The sequence below is a fragment of the Sipha flava genome, unplaced genomic scaffold (assembly GCF_003268045.1).
Source record: "Sipha flava isolate LNK unplaced genomic scaffold, YSA_version1 275_pilon_pilon, whole genome shotgun sequence".
Lineage (NCBI taxonomy): Eukaryota > Metazoa > Arthropoda > Insecta > Hemiptera > Aphididae > Sipha > Sipha flava.
Window position 1 is genome coordinate 1127986 of NW_020272940.1, and position 21981 is coordinate 1149966.

At 29.7% G+C, this 21981-nt stretch overlaps 1 protein-coding gene across 4 annotated transcripts in view; it reads left to right on the forward strand.

Moving 5' to 3' along the window:
* The first annotated feature begins 10487 nt into the window (after window positions 1-10487).
* Window positions 10488-21981, forward strand: part of LOC112685382 (intraflagellar transport protein 172 homolog) — a 154160-nt gene continuing 142666 nt past the window's right edge. Inside the window, exons 1-4 of one of the 4 annotated variants that reach the window (XM_025557236.1) lie at window positions 10488-10529; window positions 14880-15023; window positions 19086-19198; window positions 19842-20027. In XM_025557236.1, coding sequence (XP_025413021.1) covers window positions 10488-10529; window positions 14880-15023; window positions 19086-19198; window positions 19842-20027 — 485 coding nt within the window. The other 3 variants (XM_025557238.1, XM_025557237.1, XM_025557239.1) reach the window with 3 other exon arrangements.

Below are 21981 nucleotides of genomic sequence, written 5' to 3' on the forward strand. Positions count from 1 at the left end.
TGGATAAGTTAATAATCGTGGATTCATAAGATTATTTTTTAGTCATCAAATGCATTATCGCATTTATTATTCCAATTAAAAATAATGTCTTTTTTAAGTAAATAAGTCAATGGTTTAGCGATTTTAGCGAAGTTGTCAACGAAACGACGGTAATAATTTAATAATCCTAAGAATGATTAAATATCCTTCACGTTTTTAGGTTTAGGATAATTTTTTATGCATTCCAATTTGGTTGGGTCTGGTGAAATACCGTTTTCATTAATTATATGACCTAAATATAGTACCTCTTTTCGTAGAAAAGAGCACTCATTTGGTTGTAATTTTAGATTGTGCAAACGTAAACAGATAAAAACTTGTTCTAGTTTTTCTTGGTAATCGCGCAAACTTGACCCGTTCACGACTATATCATCAAGATATGCTATACACTTTTCTTCTAAACCGGTCAGAACCGCGCACATCGCTCGTGTGAACGTGGCTAGTACGGAACTTAATCTGAAAGACATGCGTAAAAACTCGTAATGTTCGGATTTATTCGAAAACGTGGTTTTATGAGTATCACCTGGGTCAATTTTAATTTGGTGATATCCACTTGCCAAATCTAATGTCGAAAATAATTCGATGATCCTAATGAGTCGAGTATTTCTACCAAATTTGGTTAGTCATAGGCTTCATTTTCCGTAACTTCGTTTAATTTTCGAAAGTCTACGCATATTCGTAATTTTGGGGTTTCATCTTTATTTGTTTCTTTTTACTTTTCTTAACTACTACTAATGGAAAATTAAATAATGAAACCGAATTTTGCATAATTTTATTATCCTACATTTCCGTAATTTGTTTCTCGATTTCTTGCTAATATACCCATGGTAACCTATATGGTCGTATATTAATCGGATTTACACATCGTGGTGTTTTAATTAAATGAGTGACGACATTTGTAGTGCTTAGTTTGCCCCCCTCTAAAAAGAAAATATCTGAATAGTCAGTACATAACTATATTGGATTTTCCCTTTCTTCTACATTTAAATGGTTAGTTTTCAAGAAGTCTTTAAGTTTTTTAACACGCGTAATTTTATTATCCCCAGTTGATTTTGTAATGGTTAACACCTATTCTTGATATGGCTCCAAATTGAGGTTATTAGAATTTATTTGGTCGATTATGAAAGGTTCTTCTGATATGTTTATGATGTTACTAAAAACTTTATTTCCTATCACTGGAATTACACTATTAGCTATGATGACTTTATCGTTTATCTCCTGATTCTTGACCGTCACAAGTTTATGGTCAATAATTTTGTCGGCTGTAATGGACATTACACAATTACTACGTGGCGGAATTATTAATGACTCGTTAATAGTGATTTTATCGGATGGGATCATAAACATGTTTCTGCTAAGATCTAGGATTATGTGGTTGTCCTTTATGAAATCTTTGCCTAATATACCAAATTCCGTTACTCTGAAATCGCTTAGTACTACATCGAATTTAACAGTAAAATCTTGACCTTCGATGGTCATAGTTGTTATGATTATGCCATAGGTTCTTACGGGATCTGATGTTATTCCACTAATCGTTCGGCATTCGCTTTCGTTTACAATGTTTTTTTAACGCGGATAATTTAATTAAACTCATATCGGCTCCCGAATCTATGAATAATTTTGTCTCATTTTGTATGAAACTTGGTGATAACATTTAACGTGTTCTCTTTCCATGTATGTAATAGTGTGTACGAGGTTTTCTATATCACCTACTGTCTTTTTTACTTAGTTATTCGCTTCATTACTCCCGGAATGTTCCCCTTGATTTCTTTTATTTTCATAATAAATTTTACTACGACAATCGGCAATTAAATGATTGCGTTTTTTACAATTCTGAGAGAATTTTACTTGATTTGATTTATCTCTATCATTTTTATTATCGGTTGTATTTCGAAAATTTGTGACTATGTTCACTTGACCTACATTCGTTACTATAATGCTCGTATTTCATACAACGATGACATTGTACTTTAGTGTTATTATTGAATTTTTTATTAAATTTATTTTTATTATCGTTACAGTATTCACTTTTTTCGTTCGATTTTTCTTCTTCAATAGCTAAGAAGACGGCTTCTTCGAAAGTTGCGACTTTAGTAGCCTCAAGTATTATTCGTATAGTATAACTAATTCCATTTATAAAAATAACTAATGCTTGGGCCTGAATTGTTTGTGCGATTATTTTAGCTTCTGTTGGTGGTTTATTTACCGTTAATGCCGAAGTTAAATCGTGATAGTTCTTTTCTATGCGATTTGCGTAATCTTGAACTGATCCCCTATAAAATTGTTTAATTTGATTTAATTGTTTTTGTAAATATTGAATAGAATGAGTTTTCCCAAAAATTTGCTCGTAAATGAGTTATTAATTCCTCCCAAGAGGTAATTTCTTCGGACAGCTTTACTTGCTTTATCCATCAATTGGGTTACTATCACGTCTAAAATTATCGGTTTCATCGAATCGTCGATATGTCTCAACATGAATTCACATTTGTTAATAAAAATGGTTAATAAGCCCTCTGATCTTCCTACGAAATTGGGTATTGCCTTCATTGCGTCCCCGAAACTAAGAGTGGCTGCCATTGTAATTTCTTTTTCTACGAAAGTTTTATTTAAATATGAATTTATGCTATCACTGATATTTAAATTAATTAAGTCGCTATTATTTATTGTACTGTTTACACTTATCGAAGCTTCTAAATTTGAATCTTGATTTTCGTTTTTATGCGATTTACTTCTAGTAATCATTTACTAGTTTTAAAGATAATTATTTATTGTATTCTTTTATTATTCGAAAAAATTATTTTATTATCGATTCTTTCATCTAGTTTTATTTACTAGAATTTACGAAAAATTATTTTATCGATTTCACATCTAATAGTTACGCATTAGGATTCATAAAAAAAATTATTTATAATTTATCGATACTTCTAGTTTTTTATTTACTAGGATTCACCAAAATTTTATTTTATTAATTATACTGTTTATCCGTATTATCGCCTGCACTAACAGTAGCTAGTATTTATATGTTTTGTATTATTTTTATTATCTTGTACGCCATTTCCAATATTGTAAATAGTACTCATACTTGTATATGGAATATGATTTATCAGTATTAACGCTTGCACTAACAGTGATTAGCAACTATATATGTATTACATTGTATTTATGTATGTCGTTTCTGGTATTGTATGTGATATTTGTTATTAAAAAGATATTATTATTATTATATATTATTTTAATGAAATAAAGTATGTATTTATGACTGTCTGAACGCACCGTCGCGAAGCCTTTCATGCGGAGCCGGCCGCATGACACTCGCAAACGTGCGCTCTGAAGAAGATTATGAAATATGGTGATGTTCAAAGACAACAAAAGGCCAAAGAAATGGTAGACCAATTAATAATATGCCCTTGGGCAAAAACCAAACTTATTATTATTAAGGTTTACAGACAATAAGTAAATAAAAACAATCTTATCTCGGGTGGTGGTGATAAGGGCTCAACTGATAATCGCTACACCTGACTCCTAGATGGCAGAGTCAATAAGCACTGCTACCAACCGGCAGACCGCAACGGACAACAATCGTGGCGATGGATGGGTTGTGTCGGGAACGAAGTTGGTACTACTGACGTACGCGACGCGCACAATGAACCGGCTTGTAAAAAGAACCACGGGTGAAAACCACGTGGACGCCAACGAAACCAGAGTGATTGCGAACCGAAAACAGATTGACGTACGGGAAACGCACTCGAAGAGGAACTGTCTAACATGCATAAAAGCGAGTTCGTGAAACACGTGCACGGTGATGGCACAATACTACTGTCAACCAATCAACTGACGCGATAAACGGGGCGTAAGGACGCAAGGCCGCGAAAGTGACCACGAGGTCGACAATATATAAAAAAAGACGAGTTGACACTACACGCGGTGACACACACACGAAATTGATCAACGGTCGCGGATCAAACGCACGACAGACGACAATCACGTACCAAAAGGAATCGGCCTTAGGAAATAATACACACGGAAAGAAAGGCGGCGCAGGCGCGATAGTTAACGGTCGGCCAAGCACGAACGTGTGGCGCAAAAACAAACAAGTTTTTCAGCACACACCACTGCAATCGACGGCCCGGGCGACCGGGGGCGCATAACCGGTGGGGGTAAAAAAGAGGGGGTGCCGACGGTGGTCTTTGCGAATCCTCGACGCTCATCGCGATGGTGCACAAACAATGACCAAAACAAATATTGTTCTCTGAGTTCATAAATAATCGTTACAATTGGCGCCCAACGAACGAGGCTTGACAAACCATAACGAGAGTTCATATCTCGTATCAAATATTCTGTCTATTACATCAAATTTAGAAAACAAAGAAAAAAATCTACATCATACTACAATGCCGCCTGAAAAGAAGACTGTCAGTGAGGAAGAATTAAACAAATTCAAAAAAGAAATAGAAACAAACAGTCAATATCTAGTCAGTCAACTACTAAAAAAAATAAATGAAGTCGAAGAAAGTTATAAGAAGAAAATTATTGACATAGAGGAAAAGTACAAAAAAGAAATCGAAGGAATCAAAACAGAGTTACGAGATGTAGGAAATTACCAAAGGGAAGTAAGCAATCTATAGAAAGAAAATAAATATCGAAATCAAATGATGGACATTTCGAAATCAATATTCTTTTGAAACAATCGTGATCAACATCCTAAAGAATTTCTTACTAGATTAGAATAATATTTTACAATGAAACAAATAAATGGAGGAGAAAAAATAATCGTTGTAGGGGATTGTCTAAAAGCAACAGCATACCAATGGTTTACAACAATTAGATTTCAACTAAGAGTCTACGAAGATTTTAGAACATTATTTATTGAAGAATTTTGGTCCAGAGAAATTCAAATGGAGGTGTGGGCGCAATGTCTCAATATAAATGAAATACCTGCAAATACCAATTATCGAGAACACTTCTCATATTGGGCCACGAAACTTCGACATTTAGAAACACCAAGATAATCGGAAAATCAAATTTTGGAAAATATAGCAGGCCATTTTCCAGGATATTTGCGAGCTATACTAATATCATTACCCAATAGCAAAATTGTAACAGCATTGAAAATACTGAGTAGAGAAGAAAATCGCAAACAACCCAGAAATACAGAGAGATATACTAACACTAATAATCATCGACATTTTCCAAGGGAAAACAAATGAATTCAAAGAACGACACCTCCAAATAATAACAATAATAATAATAATCATCGATAAATTAACAATAATAATCATAATAAACAAGAGAATAATAACAAAAATAGATAGCAAATTAATCAAATAAACACTGAGCCAGAACCAGTTTGAGAAGATGAAATAAATGAACAAGAAATACACATAATAAATAGTATACCTACAAACATCAAAACAATCAGTCCGTATATACAATGTGAAATAGAAGGTGAATCTGTACAGCTACTAATAGACACAAGAGCAACAATAAGTGTTTTGATGAAGGAGATAGGGGACAAAATTTTTCAAAAAAAATAATAAAATCCCTATACTACCAGTCAATGAGGTTCAAATTATTAATGCAGTAGGGAAGAAAATCTGCAAGATATCTAAACAAATGTTTTGCAAATGCAAAATAGGACCAGCAATGATATACGCCATTTTTGTACAGATTGAAAATTTAAACGAAAAATGTATCATTGGAGCTGACATTATACAGCAATACAACACACAAATAAATTTCAATAATCAAACAGTGACATGGGAAATAAATCAAGCAATACACACTACATAATATGCAACTACTGAAACGAAAATTGTAACGGATACAATAAATACAAATGTCTGACAGTAGTGAAGAAGAAGAGCAAGTCATACACGATAAACAAAACCAAGAATTCAATCTTGAAGTTACACATATCCCAGGTAGAAATAACATAGGGGCAGATACATTGATCGCTACACGCAAAGTGTTCAGAATAATGAACCATATCATTTTAGAGACATTACCATAAATAAAATAATACTTCACGAATACAGTGAGGAACTACAGAAGCAATTCTCGTAACTTAGTGAACTACAAAAACATGACCCGAAAAAGCTTGAAAAAGTTTTTAAACACATTCAGAGCAAACCGGAAAAATATTTTACAATACACCAGAATTTATTGTTTTCGGTTGATCGAAACAACAAATACAGAATAATGATTCCAGATGAAATAAAGAATTCACTGATAAAAGAGACGCATACACATCTTGGACATGTAGGAGCATATAAGACATATCAAGCATTGAGAAATAATTATCAAATCAACAACTTGTATCAAGAAATAAAGAAATTCACAAAAGCATGTGATCTATGACAAAAAAGTAAGATCATCACCCAGACAGCTAGGGCACCAACATTATCATTTATACCAGCAGAACCCCGACATACCATATCTTTAGACCTAATGGGACCGTTACCTAGGGGACAATTCGGTATGAAGTACATATTAGCCCTTATAGACACAGTTTCTAAATATATTAAACTATTTTCCATATGCCAAGCAACGACGGACGTCATCTTGGATAAAGTAATAAACCTGTACCTACCACAATATGGATCAATTAAAAGAATACTAACAGATAATGGTATGCAATTCACAAGTAACAAGTGGATAGAAAAACTCCAACAAATGGGAATATAGGCTGTGTTCACAACTACTTACCATCCGGAAAGTAAACCAGTAGGAAGAGCGAATTAGGAAATAGGACGAATTCTGCGGGCCTATTGCTCACAGAAACACACCAGTTGGGTGAAATGTTTAGACATAATAGAATATTGGTTGAACGATACAATTCATCAATCAACAGGATTCATATCAATACAAATTATGACAGGTCAGACCCCAAAACTGCCAATCGATAAATTTATCACACTACCTGATGGAAAATCGAACCAAATATTAAATTAAAATCTAGCCCGAAGCCGTTTGCAGAAACGAGCAGAACAAAGAAACAAGAGTAAAGATAAAGGAAATAAATGTCCATTCTATCGAGTTGGTCAACAGATAGTGAAGGAACATAAATTATCCTCAGAAACAGATAAAAAATACATAAATTCTTTCTACTCTACCATGGACCATATGCAATTAAAGAAGTAAAAAAGAACAATACCATAGTAATCGTCAATAAACAAGGCAAGCAATGTACTCATAATATGAAAAATGTGAAGTTGTATGTTCCTCCAGATCCTAGTAAGAACATAGGATACCGAGAAGAATAAAATATATATATTATAATCTCATCTGTTTGTATTTGGTTTACAACACAACCACTGTACAATTGTATAATTAATTACTCATTCTAGATAAACATACCAGAGGACACCTCTACACTTTTGTTTGATTTTATGTTTATTTTTATTTTTATTTTTTTTTTATCTAACATTTTGTAAATAAAAAAAAAGAAAATTTAATTAAAAAAATACATAGTAAAAAGGGGACTATGTAACGAGATAGTTACATATTTCAATTATACTCAAATAAATTATAATATTAATTGTAATTTACAATATTACCAACACATATTTAAACAGCATTGATATATTAATATGAATGAAAATTATTAAATTAATTTATATATACTATAGTGCAGTAATAACTTAACTAATATTTTAAATTCAAATAGAGTTTATTTTATTGAATAATTATCAACTACGTAAATATAAAATATTTTTTAATCTACAATCGATTTTATGTTCAATTACTTAAATATTTCAAACAAAATCGATTATCTTAAGAATGAATTATTACAAAACATTTTCATTCATAAATTGGCCGAACGTTTAATTGTATTATTGAAAATATTTACAAGCGGCTCAATGCGAACTTTCAACATAAACGCAGTTTTTATCGGCTTTTGAATATATCCGTGCACGAGTGTACATTCAACGTGAGAAATAAAATAGTGTGTGCTGAAAAAATGTTTAAAGAACGTTAACGGATATTGAGTTATACTACGGCTGAAATATTCACATGCGTGAAGCGAAACATAATAAATTACATTAATGTAAACGCGTCAGCTAATGCGTTAAAATAAAAGGAGTAGTGTAATGCGATATTGACTAGAAATACTCGTAATACATTCGTACTACGATTGTATTATTGCAAACAAGAAACAAGTAATTTAATGCGTTTCTAGTCGTTAATATAGAACTTGACCGAATATAAATCATTTTCATACATCGCGTTTCCGATAGTTAAAAGGTACTATTCGTATCACTCGACAGCGTAATCTCTTTGTCAATTTTACGGAGAAAAGTACAACATTTTTATTTTTCTCAAAATAATAAACCAACCACCATCACCAGCATACTGTATATTTAGTAACATTTAATAACCTGATACTCGATACGAAACCCAGGACATAAATTATTATTACGAAACGTCAGGATCAAACGATACCGACCAAAAGCTAATGAATATGATGCTCGATATATTACTCTTAAGTTATGTTTTATCGCATAAAATTTGAAATGAAAACGATATATACACATTCTTCTAACCGACTAATTACTTTTCTATGACTGTTTTTAATACAGTTTAAAATAATTTAAACGTATTAGTAACAGCAATTCTTTATGCGATAATATATCAATTAAAACAGCTTATATAATAAGCTGGTTTTTTTCAATGAATATTTTACAAAAATAATTATTAATTTCGCGAAACAACAACAGTACCAAATCTAAATTTGACAGCCAAGTAGCCAGTAAAATGTTTTTAATAATGAACCATATTTCATTTTTATTAAAATATTTAAGAAAAATAAATTATGTTCTGGATATTCATCAACCTTAATTTTTTTTCAAATCTGAAACAAAGCAAACTACAGCTTGATGCATTAAAATATGTGTAAATATATAATCATTTGAATAAAAATACAAGTTTAAAGAAATAAATATATGATTTTAGATAAAAAGTGTTGGCTAATACTAATGAATCATATGAGAAATAAAAACAAATTGAATATTTTGCAAAATAAACACGAAGAAATACTTCAGTCATTTAATCATATCAATATAATTTATTTTATTTAATTTTTTATCACTAAAAATTATATTTTTAAAAAAAATACAAAGAAATTTCAATACTGTAAATTATTTTGAAAAACAACATGACTTTAATAATTAATTTGTGATAACTACTACTGTTAATAACAAATAGAAATTTATATTTTTAGAAATAAAACTATTCTGCGGGTAATTTATGTTTATAAAATGAAAATATATAAACAGAAAAATATATTAGATAATTTAACAATTTATATACAATATTCACGATAAAAAAAATAAAAATAAAAAAAATATTCATGTTATTTATACTTAATTATTATAATTGTTAATGTGAAATTTTTACGTAAAATTTGAGATTTATTGCTTAGATAAAACTAAACTAAAAAAAAAAAAAATGTCGAATTGATACTGTGTTACTGTTATACTCATTCTATTATAATCGTTTCAAGCTTTTTATTTGAAATTATGAAACTCATGAAAATTTCTCATCCATAAATAGTAACAACCTTAACAAACTAATCAAAGAAAATTGCCTACTAGAAATCTAAAAATTATAGCAATATTTTTTTAAGCACATGAAAGTATGATTTTTACGATAGGTTTTTAATTTCGTTCAAGTACTAAGCTTTCGCATTGAAAAATAATATTAATACTTACGCTAAAACAACAGAAATTTTTAATGTAGAAAAAATAAGTGTTTTATATATATTTTTTTTTATTTATTGCTTTTTAATCGAAAATTGTGGAGAAAACTCGAGGACTCGTATTTGTGTGCACATAATAATATTAACCTTTTAAGCAGAACACACCGATATGTATATACTATAAATTATATATATATATTAAATAAATTTCAGTTCATCAGGCTGTGTTTATAGAGACATACTCGTTCACAAAAACGAACGGTATTAAAAAAACTGCAGAAGGGCGCACGGTCCGGAATGCGTCTAAGACTGGGTTTTAAATGAAAACGCCATTCCACACCACGATGTTTATTACGACCGGGAGGAGAGATATTTTCTATATTTTGAAGGAATAATGATAAAAAAAATAAAAAAACCTGCACATTAAAACCATTATTGCTTGCATTCATTTTTCCTGCTCTTTTAAAAAGTTATTTGTTCGTCCTCAACACCGCGCATGCCACAAATGTCGACCATGCATAACGCGTAGTCGTCATAGCGACTGATTTTTTTGCCACAACAAATAATGAGTGCGCGCACGCGTATCTATGTGTGTGTGTGCGCGTGTATGTGTGCAAAGACTAGTGATAGGTACTTTAAATATTTCAACTATTTTGGTGTGTGTGTCGTTTAATCATTTTCCTAATTTAAAGTGGAAAAATATTCCAAAATGATCTACATGTAACAATATAACAACAGTATACGAGTTCGAGTGATGAAGTTGAAACATTTGCAATCGTTGACACAACAGACGGAGGTAAGTAGTCTCCAGACGATATACAACGCGTAGGAAAATGGCGAATGAAATTTTTTGAAAATGTCATTGCTGTCAACAACACAATGTGAATATTCATTTCAAAACACAAGTGACGTATTTGTTACATTTTGTGTTGATGTGAGAGGGGTGAGAAAAAATCACTCGTCTGCGTGGACAGTTTTAGGTTAGAAATGCCGACTGAAAATAATTTCTCTTGACAAATAAAATGTTTTTAAGAGAATATTTGATTATGCAAAACGGAGAGTATTTTATTTTTTATTTTGCATATTAAGAAGTTATACATATTTCTTTGAAGAGTATGACTATTTTAATAATAAAGTCAGATCGTTCTACAACTTTTCTACGGTCATGGTATTATAAAAGAGTTCAAACTTCATTTATTAAAATATTTCGCCAATTATATACAAAACGATTGTGTTTATAATATAATTTTTTTTTATAAAAATTTAGTTTTATTTGTATAATAGATATTTTTAGGAACCTATAGCTTATGGTTTTTAAATCGATTCTCACTGACACTTTCCTAGTACATGGTGCATAAACATATTACATTTTGGTGTTTGTATTTGGTCAATTTCTTATAAAAGTTGATTTTTTTAATTTCATCGTATTTTTCATCGATGATTCGACAGTGATTTTTGTATTTATTTTCAATGTTATATCTACTACTGCACAAAAAGATAATACACATACTTTTTATTTTTTTTGTTTTAAAGAAAAATTAATGTTGAATATTTATAATTTATTCTTCAACTCGTAGCCCGTTAACCGTTATAACTTGGCAACTTTTTATTTATGTTCACATTTTTCAGACGATATTTTTGGAATTTTTTTTGTTTATTATTTTTTATTATTGCTTTTTATACTCATTTTATAGTGTAATATAGACGCATACAGTTAGTAAGTGTGAGAACAAATCGGAGAAAAAGAAAGAGACAGAAAATGAAAGATAAAAATATTGAATGAAAAGAGAATCATGGTTGATATCAATTGTACATTGTATTTCTTTGTTTTTTTTTCTTAATACATGCCAATTCATTCGTTAATAATTTTTAAAAAAGATTTCATTCCAACAAAAACAATATTCAATATTTAAATTTGTATTGTTTTTTGTCAAATATTATGTACTAAAAAGAAACCGTACTTCTATGTTCATTATTATTGTTTCTCGTTTATTTGTTTACAAATATAATTAGATTTTTATGTGAAACACTATGATAACTGAAAAAATATGCACAATAAATTAGATACATACACACACTTATAAATATTCCAATATTATATCAATATTATTTTATTTTAAAAATTATTTATATTTTCAACATTTATTTTATGGATAGGTGGATTAGGTAATACAATTATTCTGATAACCATATAATTAAAATTTTATTTATTTTTAGTTTTATTTAAATTCGTATAAAGCCATACTTGTGGGAGTATTAATATGTAAATTCAATTTAGTTGACAACGTTAAAATGAAATATATATTTATTTTACTAGAGAGTCATCGCTTTTATCAAAATATACAATATTTTAGATAATTTTTTTTTTTTTTTTTAATTTCTTTTTAACTATTTTAAGAAATGTCAAAATTAATAATTTAAAACAGGGCTTAAAACCGGTAAAAAACTGTAAATTTGAGACCCGAAAACCGATAAACACTTTTAGTTTTGGAATGCTGAAAACGGTTATTGGTAATTAAGGTGAATATCTAAATATTAACATCAAAGCGATTACCTCGTATTTTCAATCCCGGTTTTATAACTAAAACCTATTCCCGACCAAAATAATTAATGGTTTTTTCGTGGTTTTAATACTTGAATTATGTCATGATTACATTATACTATTATAGTTAAATTTAATTTTCCAGATAGTTTTAAATATTTTCCCCAATTAATGGCCTTCGAGTATTGCTTATCTATTGTGAATATCATATATATAGGTATAACTATACATTATAAATACCGTCATAAACGTCGTCGTCGTCGCGTGCAGATTCCTATTACAAAATAGTTGGTGGAATAGAGGCTTAGTCCATTTAGTATTTATGATATTTTAATAGTGTCGTTTTAATATCTGCTCATCCAGGTTTTGGGGGTACTGTATTATATACCAGCGTTTCTCAAACTGTGAGTCGCGACCCCCTAGGGGGTCGCGAGTTAATTTTTTGGGGGCCACGAGAAGTTTTTTTTAATTATACAGATAGTAAGAAACAAGCACATTCATCACATACGCCTAATTATTAATTAAGTATTATATTATTATTATTATTATTATTATTATTATTATAAAGTAGTAAATAAGAAATAAAATAGAATAAATTTATTTTTAGAAATTATTTGTATTGATTCTGTAAATGTAAAACTATGGGGTCGCGATAGATTTTTGGAAAAAAATTTGGGTCGCGGTCCTAAAAAGATTGAGAACCGCTGTTATATACAATATATCCAACAATTTCTGTGGCAATGTATCAATCTTTGTATCATCTTAAAAAATTATTATATTTAATTTCAGTTTTTTACCGTTATAAATAAAAAAATTATAACAATAAAATTGTTTTATGCAATTTAGTTTTTTGTTTATTATTATCTTGATCATAATATGTTTTAAACTTTAAATGAGTTTGAAAAAATAAATATTGAAATTGAGTGAAATCAACCAAATTAAAGCATATTTAGTTTTTGATTTTGTAATAATTAAAGTTATAATATCAACCCATGAATTGCCTAAATAAACTGTTTTAAAAATATGATTAAAAAATTGAAAAATATGATTTTTAAAAACCAGTTTTAATCGGTAACCGATTTCCAAAAAACCTTATCATCGATTTTTAAACGATTAACGGTTATTATAGTTTTTAAAATATCCTTGAATGAACGGTTAGCGTTTACCATACTATCAAAATTAAACGATAACCAGTTACCAATTTTAAAAAATTGTCGGATCCTACCGGAGCCGATTACCAACTTTATTAGAAACGGTTTAAGCCCTGATTTAAAAGATTTACCATCTCTCTATAGTTTTATACAAAATATAAATTAAAATATATTTCATAACTATAATTTTAAAACTGTTGTACCCAACCGACATTGCGATTGCCAATTTAAGCAATCTTTGTAAATGTAAGAAACTGTTTTACCTTACATATAAAACACAACAGTAAAAAAACAAAATCGCTAGGTAATAGAATACTTATGTGATTATTATTTTTAAAAGTTCTTGTAAACTGTCAAAACACATAACGCGTTTAAAAATTATTTTTAATATTGAAAAACATTTATAGTTTGAAGATTATACTAATTGGGTTCTTAATATGCATTATTTGTTGGTAGTTTTTTATTTAATATAAATTAATAAAAATTATATTACTTAACATACCTATATTGTTTTCTTGTTATTCTTTTAAACTGATATTTAATTTCAAAAGTGATTAAAGTTTTATTGACAACCACTGTATCCATCATTTAGTATTTAAGTTTTGTGAAAAGTGATTTCAATTTGGATTAAGAAAAGATTTCACTAGTTTGATTTTTTTTTTTTTAAAGTATAAAAATTAGTTTTTATATACAAAATATAAGATTTGATGCTTCCAAATATGAATAAAAATTCCGACTTTTTTTTAAGATATTAATTTTTAGTTGCTATGCTATAAATATTTTATCCTAACTTATTATATAGAAGAGGAATTTTGTGATAATCCATATTTCTTGAAACATTCTTGAAACACAAAGTACTTGATTTCCAATGAAATCAATTATTGAAAACCATGAATGCGTCATACTCCGATTAAAAATTATTTTATACATTTCATTTTTTAATCCAAATGAGATAAATAATCTACCGTAAACATTGGTAATAGTACTGCGATTAGTTGACATTGTTCTACAACAGGCTATTCGATTAATTATAGAAGTAGCATACGCGGGAATTTCAGAAAAAATGTTATAATTATCTCGGCGAGCTAAGAAATAAGACTAACCTAACCTTTACCAATTAATAATAATATGCCATATGAATTAAAAAAAAAAAAAAAAAAAGATAAGAAACAGATGTAACCCTGAACGTGATACATTTATTGTAATGTACTGTCTCGCGATTGTTCGATGTAGTTTTCGACCAGTTCGCGAGCGCAGAACAACCGTGCGGTACGTATTACAATATACGCCACCGACAGCTGTCGTCACGATCTAAATAACAACATCGTTCTAATAAATATTATTTGAACGTCGTCACATTTTAACCGTCATCTTCGCCGTTGTAACACTATTGTAGTGACATTGACGGTGACGGCGGTGGAGTAATGTATTTATTTTACGTGTCTGAAAACAGGACGGTCCTTACCAAGTGCTGGCAGCCACGTGGTCGCCGAACAACCAAAAGCTGGCGGTGTGCAACAACGACCGGGTGGTGTTTCTGTTCGACGAAGACGGCGTGAAAAGGGACAAGTTTCCCACTAAGCCCGCCGAGCATGGGGTAAATATACAAAGTGCACCGGCCAATATAATATATGTATACACAGAGATTTACGCGCGACTGGACTACTAATGACCGTATTTAGATACGTTACAACACACCCAATCACTCTCTCTCTCTCTCTCTCTCTCTCACTCACTCACTCTCTCTCACTCTCTCTCACTCTCTCTCCCACCCTCTCTCTTTCATACACACACACAAATATGCATGCGATAATCTGCAGGGGAGAGGGGTACAACGATTGAGTAAAGTTAGAAACAGTCGATGAAGGGAAAAAGACCTTTGACCAAAAGAGACTATAAACCGTACCCCAGGACTTCCGTCGAACCGTCGACCCTCTTTCCGTTCACCACTCCTCTGTTTTAACTAGTCTACTTTGTTTTTATTGAGGTATATTTACAATTACCGATAAGCGATCGGTGATAACCAATCACAAGTATGAAAAACGTGCAACAATGTACATACTATCTATATATCCTACTGGAGAGATTAAAAGTTACGTATGTAAAAATATAGTGAGAGAGACTGGCGGAAAGAGAGAAATCCAAAGTATAGCTATCAGTGAAACAATTTTTAACGAAGCATATCGGCTACCCATTATAAGTGCATTATTATTTTGTTAGCGTTTGAAATGTTTAATGAGCGAATCGACCTCATGGTGTTAAGGTTCAAAATAAAATCGTAAATCCTTAGCAATATAATTTATAATTATTCCACGATAATCAGTACAAACTTTTTTTTAATAATTAATCATTTACCACGTAAAATACTATGCTCATGAGTTCATGAAATTTTTCTAAACACATTTTATGTTAGGTATGTTTTTTTTTTTTTATAAATCAATCAATTACGGAACGTCACTTGAAATACAAAGTAATCACTTTAGCTAATATAACTAAAATTCTATAATATCATTCAGTACCATCGATACAATTAAATCGTTATAATAAATTGTTATATCGCACTAAAGTACCATATTAACTTATTTGTATTACCCGATTTCATGTATTATTCATTTTTATTTTTATATTATTATTATTTATTATTATTATTTTGTATCAAAAACAATGTAATATTATATATTTTACTGCTGAATAATATAATTTTAAATTATGAAAATAAATTAAGAGACGGATAATAATTTGGTAAATCATACCCATAACTTAATTACATATTTTTCATTGACGATACTTGTGTATATATTTTGAACAAAATGAGTTTGCAGCACTAAAATCTAAATAAATTGTTGTTCGCTGATGATATACTGTGGTATGTATTTTAATAAATAATGAATAATGTTTTTAAAACAATCATAGTATAATAAATAATTTACAGTCTACGTGATTTAGTTATTTTATGATAATCCTCATTTATCCAAATATATAAAAACAGTATACGGCTTAAGTCACAAGGAAGCATAAATCTAGATTATAAAAACAAGTAAAGTAAATTACTTTGAATACTCTGGCTTATGAAACCCGAATTTCCATTAAGCCATTCATGAGCAATCTATATATATATATATATATACACGTCAACGAATTTTCAAACTTTTAATGGAAATCACTCGAGATCAGGCAGACGGAAAAAAATGATAGAGCTGTTGAAATATTAAAGAAAATAAAAACTTTGAAAGATGCTTTAGGTGAAAATAAAAATACGGATCTATACGTTTGAAGTTAATATATACATTTGCACTAGAAACAATAAATTGGTAAAATATTGGATTTTCAAAGGAATTCATATGAAATAATATAAAAACAATCTGCAATGGTCCTGTACGAGTATTATTTGGTTTAAACAAGTATTTGATGAAACAAAAAACAACCACAACCCTTCATCGTTGTCGCAGCAGCCACAAAATTATCGACGACTATCCGTAATTGAAAACAACAGTGATTTCTCCTCGTATAACGGCATTCGCTGATCAGTTTTTTGTTTCAGATTTATGGTCAGTTTTTTCCCCATTTTCGTCAGAAACACACGGTGCCATCCATATTATTTACGCGTTTTTAACCAATATTGTTTGTCCGAGCGATTCCACACGCTGTCGGCACCAACATTTTAAACCGTTACAGCGGGCGTCGAGCTCGCCGTCCTCCCACCGACACCGTCATATCCGTAGCTCGCGGTTCTCGTTGCATTCATTCACTTCGGCAAGCAGGGTGTATTTAGACTTACTTCTAGGGGGGGAGGTTACTCAATTTTTTTCTTTATTCAAGCTCAAAATTTACCAGTGAAATTTTTGGTAATATTTAAATCAGGTGAATCCTTAATATTTGTGTTATTTTTTTTTTTTAATCTAATGCCAGTGTTCCAGTAAAATCATACCCCTGGAAAATATTACCGGGGGGAGGTAAGATTTTCCTAGGCATATTTTACCTCTAGTACAATTATCCTAGTTTATCATTACCTCCAGTAAGATTATCCTAGGTTAATTATACCCCCTTCAGTTGGTACGATTATCCTAGGATATTTTTACCCCTTCCTCCGATACAATATTCCTACGTTCTAAAATCATAGCATAAATACAATTATAAATTATTATAAAAAAAATTTCCATACCAACATTTAAGAAAATTATGTCATTAAACTGACAAATTAAAAAATTAACATTACCATAGTATTTATGTCGACAAAATCTTTTTAAACGTACTAGAACTTATTATTTTAGTTTAAGGTTTAGATGAGAGAACTAAATTCAACCTCGAGAGAATATTGTACGATGAAATTATTGTTGTAGCAGTATATTGGTCCTTCAAATTATGTAATTTAATTACAATTTTATCGAACCCATACAACTTGAAATTCCAGCAGTAAATATGAACAAAACATGTTATTCATAACACAATTAATGTCTTTCTTCAAATATCCTCTTCAAAAATTAATTTAGCCAAACAAACATCGAGTTTCTACCCAAAATTAATTTTTTATTCATGATTAATAAAAATGTATTAGGTACAATATTAATTTCTTTTGTGGCAAATCATCACATTTGGTTCTTTTTTTAATAAGTTTTAATATATGATAAATACATCAAAGTTAAACATTTTCAATTATGAGCTAAGATAGAAACGTATTTAATTCATAGGGTTGAACTATTTTATTTTTTATCAACATTTTTCCAGATAGTAAATTCGTGACTGAAAGTTTCATACAGTAATTGTTTACAATAAAAAAATTGAAAAAAAATGGTTCTTTAAAAAAGATACTTTGATTAATAGAAGATTTTGTGCTTAATTATAAGGTATGAAAAACAATAAATTAATAATTTAAAATTATTTCTCAATTTCATCCAGAAACCATTTCTACTTAGGTAATGAAATAAAATGAATATTTTTTGGTGCTTCAAAAATTTATATATTAATAAAAGGTTGATTCTAATCCAGTTTCAAATGTTTCGAATATTTCACCATAGTTGTTTTTATTCCATTTAAATATTTTTCTGTACATTATATAATATCGTGTATTATTATTTATTTATTTATATATATACAAAACTCATTGAAAACAGTATTAATGAAAATAAAATCGTAAACCATTAACAATAATACAATTAACATAAACGAGGATTGTTGTATTTTAACTAAATATACCCTAAAGTCTGTATAAATATCACAATTAATATTAGTTGAAAAAACTAAAATAAATAATTTACTATACATACATGTATATATATATATATATATCATCAAATAGTAATGAAACAAAACAAACTTTGTGAAATAAATAAAAGTGCACCACTTAAGTTTTAAAAATATTAATGAAAATCAAACATTTATCAACAATTAAAACTTAAAAAAATAAATACGACTGACATAACAAAAGACTAGCACACTCCGAATCTGTATGTTGCCGGAATTTTTTTCCTCTTTAAGTTCACTTTAAGTTTCTAAGCCATTAAAAACGCGCTAAGCGCGAGTGAGACGGATAAAATATTTACCAAGAGGTTTCTACTATAATATTATTATATTATATAGGTATGATAATGATTGTTGTTGATTTATATTTGTGTGTTCTGTATTTTTTTTTTTTTTTTTGTTCGCCGTCATTACACAATAGGCAGGCCGAAAGAGTTACACGGTTAAGGGTTTGGCATTTTCTCCCGATTCCACGAGAATAGCCGTGGGGCAGACGGACAACATGGTGTTCGTATACAAAATTGGCGACAGCTGGTAAGCTACAAAAAGTCGCCTGGTGCGCGTATAATTATTGTGAAATCGTTGTTTTAGCATATTGTGTGTGTGTGCTTTGTGTTTGGGAAATAACGTATGTTATTTTTAACTTCACGCGCACATGCGTGTATTGTAAATAATTTTGAGGCTTTCCAGGAAAATCGGGAAATTCGAAATAACTTTCACCGGAACAGGAAAAAAATATAATTACACAATTTTTTTTTTTTTTATTGAAAACCGATTATAAATTGTGCGTCGTTAAGAGTCCAAAAAAATATGATGTTTTAAAATCAATGTCCATACAATACAATTCAATACATATGTACGGTATACATTTGTGTACATATATATTTCTGAAATGGAAATGTACATCATCGTCCGACATTAACAAGTGGTCAACAAAAGTGGGATCATCAGTTATCTCTTACATCTTTTCTTTTTTTTTTTCCACTCAACTTCAGTAACCGCTAACAATGGTGGTAAGCGACTTCAATTACTGAGCAATTTAGATTTGGGAGTGAGAGTTGTTTCAAATTTCCCTATTTACCGGAAAAAACTGTGTGTGTGTGTGTGTGTGTGTGTGGGCGTGCGTGTATGTGTGTATTTCGTATGTTTTGTGTTTATTATAAAATCGGAATTACAGGGGAGCCAAAAAGGTGATATGCAATAAATTCGGCACGCAGTCTCCGGTGACCTGTATGCTGTGGATGTCTGAGGGACCGATAATTTACGGGCAATTAGACGGCAAGATACGGGCTGCCCACTACAAATCCAATAAATCTCAGACCCTTTATGCCACTGGTTCGTACGTTGTGTCACTGGCCTCCAAGTAAGCTCTCTCGCTACTAAATATAATATATTTATATTGTCGTGAACTCGATGTGTTTTCATTTCGACCACGTACGCGATAAATCCATACATATTGCATATATTTTATTCGATTCCTCGACGTTATGCCGGTGACCAGAGTTATGGACCTCGTAGACGACATATGATGACAACACTTCGAGTTCTGTATTGGATACGTGTTATTATATTTCAAAACAATTCATAACATATGTATATATATATATAAATCAAATGAAAACAACAAACCTGATTTATCTTCTGTTATCATATGACGATGCCATACGAGTAATTTGTTCGGCTATTATTTGCATATTCTGCCGCTATTTAGTATATATACTTAGTATATTATACTACAATTTACAACTCTGCGGTAATTCACTAAAGTGTGGAAACAGTACTTTTAAATATGACAACTTTTTCACACTTAAATACTCAGTGTCGTAAAATTATTTTCTACGATATTAGTTCGTATTTTTTTCCCTGATCCCAGGGGAAATTTTCCACCTTAATAGTGGACGAGGCAAAGTAATCGTGGGTTTGTTATGAGTAAAAACATTAAGTCAAAAAAGAGCCGAGGGATAAAATCATGTTTTTTTGAAAACTGTAGTAATTCATAAAAGCAAAAAATTATGTAGCTCAAAAAAAAAAAAAAATGATTACTCGGAATTAGTTAAAGTTTATATTATTCATTACGCTTAACCCCATTCAAATGAATAATATACCATTATTTTCAAATAGTTTTAAGCACTTAATACTTGCTCCCGAAAAAAAATAAATATTTTTTAAGATTTTAAACAATGCTAAAATAACTAAATATATATAAATTATTCTTCAGTTCAAACTCTCTTTTTTTTTAAGACTTTTATATTTTCTTTTGAAAACAAATAATACAATTGTACTGTATGCATACATTTTAAATTATAAGTATACGAGTACACTAAGACAAAACTTTAAATACTTACAAATAGTAATGATAATACGCTATAATACAAATACGCCGTTCATTCAAAATTATTTTAGACTGTTTCAACATGACAAATCGCTTTCTTTTTTGAAACGCAGTTAGCACACACAACTATTCTCGATAGTTAAGTTTATCTACTCAAATTTTAAAAATAAATTATGATTTTCGTATTGTACGTGCATAGCATAAATCGTGACGGTGGTATGTATAGATAATGGTATAAGGGATATAATGTGTATTTCAGCAACAAAATATAAATACATGATATATCGTTGCACTGTATCTGTCGTATTATACACTTTATACATTAAAAGTTCAACTGTATATCGTATTTATTTGAGGTTGTTTGTGATAGTGTGATTGAACACCAGGAAAAATAAATGAGAAACGGTGAAAACAAATGGAGGATTACGAGATAGCATTACGCGACTCTCGAAAACACATTTCCTCTTTTAATGTTTAGTAAACGTATTAAAGCTAAAATATAGCGGATTAATGGTTAAGTGCCCCTTAAATATACGTGGTTTAATACGATATTGTTATTTCTTCTCATACGATTAGGAAAAAATATCATCAGTATACCAATTTGAAAACCAAAACATACAATACCGTCCGTTCAAGTGAATTAAAAGTAAATAACTAAAGTTAAATATAAGGATATAATTTACTTTAAGCTATAATTGCCCTATTATATAACTCAAAGCGTATTTTTTTTTATTTTTTTTTGAATGAAAAGGTTGATAAATTATTTATGAATTAGTTAACTAAATTAGTATGTCAAACCTAGTTCATGGTTTTTGATAAGAAAAAATGATAATAATGTATTAAATAATATACATTACGTAACACCTCCGTGAAATGAAAGATTAAAATGAACTTAAAAATAAAAATAATTTTTGAGTTTTAAAGGTAACTGATGTACTTACCAACTTGTTATAATAAGTCTATTAGCTGTATTAATATGTAAAAA